Source organism: Portunus trituberculatus, chromosome 25, assembly GCF_017591435.1.
Source record: "Portunus trituberculatus isolate SZX2019 chromosome 25, ASM1759143v1, whole genome shotgun sequence".
NCBI lineage: Eukaryota > Metazoa > Arthropoda > Malacostraca > Decapoda > Portunidae > Portunus > Portunus trituberculatus.
In genome coordinates, this window is record NC_059279.1 from 13496941 (window position 1) to 13506940 (window position 10000).

A 10000-nucleotide genomic window follows, 5' to 3' on the forward strand; every position below is an offset into this window, starting at 1 on the left:
CCTTTACTCTCTAGTTTCATTTTCTCTCTCTCCAGTTTTCTGTTGCTTACTTTTCGTTCCTTCTTTTTGTAATATTCCTTCTCTCTCCTCTCCTTTCTTTACTCCCATCTTTCCCTTTCCCTCCTCCTTCTTTCTAGTTCCATGTTTAAATGAATTCATAACTTGCCATATATTTGTCTCTGTCCCTCTTATCTTCCAATTAGCTTCTCCTTTCCTGGTCATTTGTTTATCGTGTGTGCATGTATTTCTTGTTTATATGTTTTTATTTTCCTTCCTCTTCTCCATATCTTTGTTTTCCTGTATATTCTTATTCATCTGTTTTTTGTTTGGTATCGTGTCTCATTTTTCTTTTCTTTTTTTTCAGTTTTTCTAATCTTTCCTTTCTTTTTTTTTCTCTTCATTTTTCTCTTACTCCTTTTTCGTGTTCCCTTCGTTTGCTCATACTGCTTCTTCCTTTTTCTTTTTACTATGATTTTTCTTCCTTTACTCACCTCATCACTTTCCTCCTCCTCCTCCTCCTCCTCCTCCTTCTCCTCCTCCTCCTCCTCCTCCTCCTCCTCCTCCTCCTCCTCCTCCTCCTCCTCCTCCTCCTCCTCCTCCTCCTCCTCCTTTTCCTTCTTCTCTTCTTCTTCCTCCTCCTTCACATCAACATCATCGCTCATTCCTTAGGGACCCATAATCTCTCTCTCTCTCTCTCTCTCTCTCTCTCTCTCTCTCTCTCTCTCTCTCTCTCTCTCTCTCTCTCTCTCTCTCTCTCTCTCTCTCTCTCTCTCTCTCTCTCTCTCTCTCTCTCTCTCTCTCTCTCTCTCTCAGTAATATAGGAGAAACTCTCACAAGATGGACGCCACTTATCAACTTCCACAGTATCACCTCTACGACCTTTCCTCCTCCTCCTCCTCCTCCTCCTCCTCCTCCTCCTCCTCCTCCTCCTCCTCCTCCTCCTCCTTCTCCTCCTCCTCCCTCCTCCTCCTCCTCCTCCTCCTCCTCCTCCTCCTCGTTCTTCTCTTTCTCCTTTTGCTCCATAGTTGTCCCGACCTCTTCGTTATCCTTCACTTTTTTCCTTCGTTTCTTTCTTATTTTCCCTATATTTACCTCCTTCTCAATTATTTCTTTTATTTATTATTCTTTTCTTTTTATATTCTCAAGTTCTTTTATTTTATTGTGTCCTTCTGTGTCTGTCTCATTTCCTTTCCTTCTGTCTATCTTTGCCTTCATTAGTAGCTGTAGTAGTAGTAGTAGTAGTAGTGGTGGTAGTGGTGGTGGTGGTGGTGGTGGTAGTAGTAACAGTAAGCTGGGAAAAACAGACAAGTAATGATTGAAAAGAAAAACAAACGGAGAAAGAAAATAAAAGATATGAATATGAATAGAAAATAAAAACAAAATTATAACTGCAAATGTTTGGAAGGTACTAAATACGACTGTGCAGTAAAGATGAACGAACACCAACTCTACTATATATTGTGCTCTAGTATAACCCTTTTTTTCATAACATTCCTTTTATATCTACCCATTATTTTTCCATATGCTTGCCTATCGCTTTCCCATTTCCCTCCACTTCTCTTCCCTCTCCCATTTATTCTTTTTTTTTTTCATGTCATCTTAATCACTACCTATTTCTTCCATTTACTTTTTGTCTCTCCATTTCCTTCCACTCTTGTTCTTTTCCTTCATGTGTATTTCTGTCTTCCTTCCCAGAACTTAACTCTCCTACGGGCCAAAGGAATTATTAAGCAAGATATTCCCAGAAGGATATTGTGTTGTGTTCTGCTTTTATCTAGATTTTGCTGTATATGGCTGGTCCTCGTAGACTTCAGAGGGAAAGAAAAGGTTGACTTGTTGTTTTCATGGTAAATATTTTTCGGGAACTAAATCATTTCTTTTTTACTTTGCCATTCCTCTTACTCCAACATAGTGTAAGGAAAAGCAAGGTAGAATTAGATAAGGTTAGATATTAGGTAAGGTATTAAGGGAAGGTTTGGTGAGGTAAGTGAGGTAAGTGAAATAAAAAAAAAAAAATAAGGCAAGGTATGGTTAGGTAAATTTAGATTGGGTAAGATTTCCAACATGGTGTAACAAAAAGTAAGGTAAGGTTAAGGATAAGGTTAGATAATATTAGGTAATGTATTAAAGGAAGGTTAGGTAAAGAAAGGTAAGTGAAGTAAGCGAAATGAGAAAAAAAGTAAAGTAAGGTATAGTTTGATAAGTTTAGATAGGGTATGATAAGGTAAGGATAAATGTAACAATATCAAGTAAAGTTGTGAAATATTAGGTAAGGTTAGATAAGGTAAAACAAGACTAGATAAGATAAGATAAAGATGAAAGCTGCAAATAAAGGTAAGACAATTTCAAATCAAAGTCAAAGTTATTTCTAACCTAACCTTACCTTACCTAATATTACGCAAGATGGAGTGAGGCAGGGCAAGATACGATAAGGAAGGGAAAGACAGATTAAGGTGAGGTAAGGCACGATGAAGACAAAGTAAAGTAAGGTTGGGTAAGATAAGGTGCAGTAATGTGAGTCGAGATAAGGTAAGCTGCCTTGGTAGTGACCAGAGCACGCGACTTACCTGAGCCGCGTTCATCAGGATAAGTGAAGGTGTTAAGGAGAGTTGATTTGTGGCGCTAAGTGTGTTGAAACTGTCCTAAATCACCTTTCTCTCTCTCTCTCTCTCTCTCTCTCTCTCTCTCTCTCTCTCTCTCTCTCTCTCTCTCTCTCTCTCTCTCTCTCTCTCTCTCTCTCTCTCTCTCTCTCTCTCTCTCTCTCTCTCTCTCTCTCTCTCTCTCTCTCTCTCTCTCTCTCTCTCTAAATGTGTTACTCTGTTTTATCTCCTCCTTTGAACCGCGAGTCAGTGTCAGTAGTCTTCTAAAGTCTTGTAACTTCATATAGGTTTTTTAATTGATGTTTATTTAATTCAGAATGCAATAATAAGGATTAAAGGTTATAGAACAAGTAGAAAGAAAGTACTAATACATCTCTCTCTCTCTCTCTCTCTCTCTCTCTCTCTCTCTCTCTCTCTCTCTCTCTCTCTCTCTCTCTCTCTCTCTCTCTCTCTCTCTCTCTCTCTCTCTCTCTCTCTCTCTCTCTCTCTCTCTCTCTCTCTCTCTCTCTCTCTCTCTCTCTCTCTCTCTCTCTCTCGTAATCGTTCACTCTCACCTATTCATTCGCTCATAGACACACTTTTTCACTCCCTAACACAATTCCCTCTCCCTCCCTCCCTCCCTTCCTCCTTTTCCTGTCAGATCTGTTTTCCTCTCCCTATTCTCCCTCACTTTCTTCCTCGTTTGCCTTTACCTCCGTCCCTCTTACTATTCACAAACTGTCGTCTCTCATTCCTCTACACCTTCTCGCCCTCTACCTGAAGCAAACCATCCCTTTTTTTTAACATATGCAAGATTTCTCGATATTTTTACATGAAATTGTGGATCTTGCTATTTTTTTCAGTTTTTCTGTATATTTTGAAGTTTTTATATTTATTTATTTTTTTTAGGTTATTGGTGTTTTTTGTTCTTGAAAATGACAGATGAGTTGTGTGTGTGTTTTTTTTTTTAAATGTATGTTTTGCTGTTTTCTCGTGTGTGTGTGTTTTTTTTAAGCTTTTTTTACTTTTTTTTCGTTTTTGCTTGCTTTTTTTTTTTTTTAGTAGGATGGGGTGTGAAGAGGTGTTAGTTTGTTTCCTCGTTTGTTTGTTTGTTTGTTTTTGTGTTCTATGGTTATATTTCTGGTTGATGTATTTTTTTTTCATTTCGTTTCTCATGTTTCTTTTTTTATTATTTCGAGTTTATAAAATTATTTCTTGATTTGCTCTCTCTTCTCTCTCTCTCTCTCTCTCTCTCTCTCTCTCTCTCTCTCTCTCTCTCTCTCTCTCTCTCTCTCTCTCTCTCTCTCTCTCTCTCTCTCTCTCTCTCTCTCTTTTTCTGTTTCTCGTTCATTCCTTCCCTCCTTTAATTTTTCTTTTATATTTGCCTTTCATCCTTTTGTCTGCCTCGTTATTTTTTTTATTTATCTGTTGTTTCCTCTCGTCCCTGAACCTTGCTTCTTTATTCTTTTCTTTCCCCTGTCTTGTTTGATCCACTTCTCATCACTCTAGATGCACCCTTGCCCTCCTTCCTCCTCCTCTTCCTCCTCTTCCTTCCTCTTTTCCTTCCTTTCGTGTGTTACTTCTTTTCCCTCTTTTTTTTCTAATTTCTTCATACTCTATTTTTGTTTCTGTTTCTCTTTTTTCTTTTATTTTCTATTCTTCCTTCCTTTGTTCCTTTCATTCTTCTTTTAATTTTTTCTGTTTTCTTTTCTTCCTTTACTTTTTGTGTATGTTTTTTGTTACGTTTTAATTGCTTCCCTCTGTCTTTTTCATCTATACTTCCTTTCTTCCTTTATTCTTCTTTTTTTTCCCTTTTATTTTCATTTCTTTTTTTTTTATCTCGTTCTTTCTGCTGTCACATCTTATTTGCTTGCTTCCTCTGTCCCCTCCTTTTACCATTCCTTCCTTTCTTTTTCTGTTCATTCATTTATTTTCTTCTTTTCTATTTTTTTTTTATCTTCTGCTCTTTTTTTTCATTCTTTCATTCTCTCACCATTTTTTTTCTCTCCTCCTTCATCTTCTTACTTCACCCTTCATTTTTATTCTTTTCTCATTTTTTCCATCGTGTTTGGGTTCTTTGTTATTCGTTTTTATTCTCAAACCCTATTTCCTCTCCCATCTTTATCATATTTTGCCATGTTTTCCTCATAACATCTAACCTGGCGCATCTCTCTCTCTCTCTCTCTCTCTCTCTCTCTCTCTCTCTCTCTCTCTCTCTCTCTCTCTCTCTCTCTCTCTCTCTCTCTCTCTCTCTCTCTCTCTCTCTCTCTCTCTCTCTCTCTCTCTCTCTCTCTCTCTCTCTCTCTCTCTCTATGCACACATTTATCCACTACTTGCCTGTAATCCTATTTGGTGTACAACATACACCACCTATCTAACCCTTTAAGATTATTACTCAAAAAATAGTAAGAATTATTACTAACAGTGATTATTTAGCACATACTAATTCACTATTCAAAGAAACAAAAATCTTAAAACTGGATGATATAACAAAAATGGAAATAGCTAAACTTATGTATAAGAATAAGAATGAAATGCGTGACCTCCTCCCATCTCATAATTATAGTACCCGTCACCGCAACAACCTTAGCTTTCCTATTCATCGTTTATCAAAATTTCAACATTCAACAACTTATTTGGGTCCTGTAACTTGGAATACTATTCCCAAAGAAATTCAAGACGCTCCTTCCCTCAACACATTCAAAAGCCGATTGAAACACAATATCATAATGACATATTAACTAACTTACTTTTCTTGTCCTGCCTCATTAAGCCAGCATATAAGTAAAACTCAATTCACTCCCGAATACTAGCTGAGATCCAACATGTTTGTAAAGCTAAACTATCCTACAAATGAATTATGTATATGAAATTATTAAATTAGTATATCTTAGCATGTGTATGTCTGCTCATATATTGTATTTATATGTAAAATTGGAATGTCTGTATGTCTGTATACATGAACAAATTGTACACCTCCTATGAATAGCCATCCATTCTTTTTATTGTCTTATGTAATATACGAATCTTAATTATCTTTTGTGTAATATATGAATCTAATACTAGGATGTTATATATAGTTATAATAATGTCATCATTACAGTAATAGATATTGTTGCCCCAGCCAGATTGTTTAATATTTTTAAGGATATTTTTTTCATGCCTAAAAAGCTATGCTTTATATAGGCTAGCTTTAGCTATCTATGTACCTACAGTATATAATTCTACATGAAAGCAAATACATATTTGTATGTTTATATAACTAATTGCTTTAAATAAATGTTTCAAATGTTTTTTCTCTCTCTCTCTCTCTCTCTCTCTCTCTCTCTCTCTCTCTCTCTCTCTCTCTCTCTCTCTCTCTCTCTCTCTCTCTCTCTCTCTCTCTCTCTCTCTCTCCGTCCTTTACTCTTTTCTGAATATAAATTTTTCCCATTTTTTTTTTCTCTCCTCTCTCCTCCCATCCCTTCATCTCCTGACCACATCCCTTCCCTTCATTCTCATTTCCTCTCCCTCTCCTTTCACCTTCCTCCTCATTTATTCATTATCCATTCGTTCATCTCCATTCATCCATCTATCTATCCTTTTTACCTTCGTTCTTCTGTCTTCAAACATTAAAATCTCATAAAATCTCATTAATGCTATAGCTTCTTGTATTGTTCGCCTTATCACCTAGCTTTGTCACCGTTCTTTCCCTCACTCTCCCCTTTACCTTCTCAGCATCTTTATTCCTTCCCTCCAGGCACAGTATGGCATCCCTTGGCACTATCCTTCATACTAAGAGGCCCTCACACTTGTCTGGCACTCCTTCCTTCCTTGCTTCCTTCCTTCCTTCCTTCATTGTTTCCTTCCTTCCTTTTGTCCTTCCTCTCTTTCTCTTGAATCTTTTGGCTTTTATCTCTCTCTCTCTCTCTCTCTCTCTCTCTCTCTCTCTCTCTCTCTCTCTCTCTCTCTCTCTCTCTCTCTCTCTCTCTCTCTCTCTCTCTCTCTCTCTCGTTGGCTTTCCTTCCTTGGTATTTTCTTGCCCCTCGAGCGTGTCTGCGGCGTCTTTCTCCCTCCTCCCTCTCTCCCTCCCTCCCTCCCTCCCTCCCTCCCTCCCTCCCTTCTTGCTTCTTGTAATACTTTTTGCTGTTCTTCCTCTTGCGGTTACGCCACTTCTAACTTTCCTCCTAGTCGCCTTACTTTTTTTTCCCTTTTCGTTACTTTTTTTCTCAGTCTAGTAAGTTTCTCGTCTTTTTTTTGCACTTATGTTGCTTTGTTCTTATTTGTTACCATTTTGTCGTTCTTCATTTTACATTTTTCTTATTGCGATGTTTCTACTTAGAGATGTTGAGGGTAAGGAGAGGAAGGTAAGGAAAGGGAGAGAAGGTGAAGGTAAAGGAAAGATTATAGGAAGGGTGATGTGATTTAGAGAAGGAAGAGAAAATTGAAGGAAGAGGATAATCAAGAAAGGGAGAGAAGGTGGAGGTAAAGGAAAGATTATAGGAAGGGTGATGCGATTTAGAGAAGGAAGAGAAAATTGAAGGAAGAGAGAGGAGACTTAGGAAAGGAAGAAGAAACTAGACCTCTTTTTCACTCATTATTTTTCCTTCTCATTTAAACTTTTTACTGGAATTGGTGTCTCTTGTTAATTTTTAGACAGAAAAATAAGCATCTAAATATTCAGAAGAAAAAAAAATAAAAACTAAGGGATTGTTTGCATCAACTCCAGTAAACAAAGACCGGTAGGTATCTTATGTTTTCTTTTCTACTTAACAGTGTAATACATAATAAATAAATAACCAAGCACTTGAGGTTCCTTTTTTTTAATTTTTTTTAGCAGTGAAAGGACTAATTACACTTTTCCTCATATTTTCCTTGCTTTATCTTTTTATTTCACGCCTTCCCTTCTCACCAAGTCCCTTTTCATTTTGCGCATCTCTCTCCTTGGCACCGTTCATCTCTTCCCTTCAGATTACGTTTCTCTGTACCTTCGTTTCCCGAGCAGATTAATATTTACTCTTCCCTTTCATAACCTATTCGCTCCCCTTCTCTTAGCCTTCATCTCACGGGCCTTAAAATCTTCCTAAATCGTATGCTAAACTTTCCCTTTTCTCCCTTAAATCTCCCTTTTGCTCCTTTATATCTCCCTCTTTATTGTTTCATTATTTTTCCTTTCCTTATTTTCTGGTTGATTTTCTTTCTTCCTCTCAATCATAACAGGAATAGTGGATATAGATGTCTTGAAATAATCTGTAATTCAAGGTCTTTATTTATGTTTATTTTTTCTAACTTACTTTTTTTTATGTGTTTAAATTTCCTTGAGAATAATGAATAGTACAGATCCTCTTCGTAGGTTTTTTTGGGGGGATACTGACACTGGGATTGACAGATAGATTAGGTAATTGTACCAGTTTTACCAGTGAGCTGTACTGTTTACACAAGCTATGAAGAGGAATGTGACACTGCTTTTTGGTAGCAGTGCTGTGGTTGTGAATTCATGTTATCTTATAAACATATGTTGTCTGTTTGTGTATTTATTTAATCTGCTCTGTCGAAATGTAATCTTATTTCATCAAGGTTTTTTTTTTTAAAGAGTTTTTGATGTAACACGGCCACTGAAACTCAAAATCGACTTCTATTCTTCTCCTTGTTATCCAGAGTTTCAATTTACAGTATTAGAACGTGATTGACTAATGTCTTTCTGTAAGCTATGTAAAATTTCATATATTTTTCTCCCTGATGGCTCTAACTATTAATGTAATGACACTACGACACTTGCTTCTCATTTGGTGTAGTCCTAAGGGAGTTCACCCAGCAAGAACACAACTACACGTAGCAAGTGGTTCGAAATGCTCTATTGCTCCTTTGGTCCTTCGAGATTATGTTCCGACCTTGCACCAGATCACGTCATTAGAGTTGAAGAGAAGCCACAGAGATCAAAGGTTAATCTTCCCTTGGCTCACTTAAAGCTTCTTATGTTGTCCCATTTGCTTTTACTCTCCTTAATCCATGGCAGACATCTTCTATCTCGCCCCAATCTTGTCCTTCCCTTCCTCTTATATGCCTTCCAGCATTCATTTGTTCCTTTAAACCTTTGATTCTTTTTTTATTACCATTAACATTTCCTTTGTTGATGCTTTGCCCAGCAGTATTACTCTTCCTTCACTCAACTCTCCCTCTCTTCAGCTTTCATTTTTATTCTTGTGACCTTAAACTTCCCTGGAACCATACATTACATCCCTCCTCTTCCCTGTTAAGTCTCTCGTTTTGTTATTCTCTTTCCATTTTCCTTCGATGTTCTCTCTTTTCCTTCTGCCATTGTTCCCTTGCTTTTGTCTTTCCATTCCTTCAGTTTCCTTTCCGTTCCTTTTCTTGAATCTCCTCTTCCGTCTGTTCGTTTCCTTTCCTGTTTCACTTAGGCTATTCCCTCTCTTAATTTTCTCTTCCTTCCTTTAATCTTCTGTGACTTGCTTTAGTTTCCTTTCCCTCTCGTCTTTTACCTCTTTTCTCTCAGTCTCTCCGCTCCTAAAATTTCCTGTAACTTTCCACATTCTCTCTTTCCCTTCCCTCCCTCTATACTCAATACTCACTTGCCTTCCACTTTCACCCAGTTCCCTCTGCCTTCATTCTCCATTTCTGCCTTCCCCCACTTCTCCTAACCCTCAACATCTCCCATCAGCTCCTCGTCCCTCCCTTGCTCTCCTTAACCTCGCCCTTACCGTCGCCCATCACACTTACCTTTGGGTGTTCTCTCACAGGTACGAGCACCTTGACGGTCACTCTGATGGGACGCTCACGAATAACATCCAGGTAACGGGGATCTCCTCGGCGCCCTCCAGACCCTGTCACGCCCCCGCTGGCCCGGCCGTCTGTAAGGGAGAGATCAGGGGTGAGTCTCAGGAGAAAGGGACGAAGTAAGAGAGAAGTGGATAGGGAGTTAGGGAGTTTGTAGAGGAGAATAAGATATGGGTGAGTATTTTTCAAGAGGAAGTGTATAAGGTGTGGGGAAATACAATGGCAGGGAAGGAATTGTAGTAGAGGAAAGAGAGGAAAGTGAATAGGAAGTTTGTAGGGAGGTAAAATAGGGATAAGTCGTTTTCTGGAGGAAGAGGAGTATGTGGGAGGAAGAAGGGTTGATAGTGAATTTGTAGGGGAAAAAAAAAACAGGAATGAAGCATGGGGATGAGGAGTAGGAAGAATAAAGGACTTTGTATAGGAAAAAAGAGTACTGATAAGTTATTTTTGGTGGAAACAAAGGGAAAAAAAAGTTAATATAGATATTGTAAGGGTGAAAAAAATAAAACAATAGGGATAGTGACAATAATAATAACAACAATAACAGCAACAACAACAACAACAGGACAACCAATAGTACCAACGGAAAACATAAAAAAACGGGGAAAAAAAGGAATCATGGAAAAAACTGTAAACAAAATAGAGAA

General features: G+C 37.9%; 1 protein-coding gene across 1 annotated transcript in view; it reads right to left on the reverse strand.

Annotated features, from left to right (window-relative positions):
- The window catches only part of LOC123508971 (KH domain-containing, RNA-binding, signal transduction-associated protein 2-like), a 507559-nt gene that overhangs the window by 147042 nt on the left and 350517 nt on the right, over positions 1 to 10000 (reverse strand). The window contains exon 2 of the mRNA XM_045263054.1: positions 9297 to 9427. Within this exon, the coding sequence (XP_045118989.1) occupies positions 9297 to 9427 (131 nt within the window). The remainder of the gene's footprint in view (positions 1 to 9296; positions 9428 to 10000) is intronic.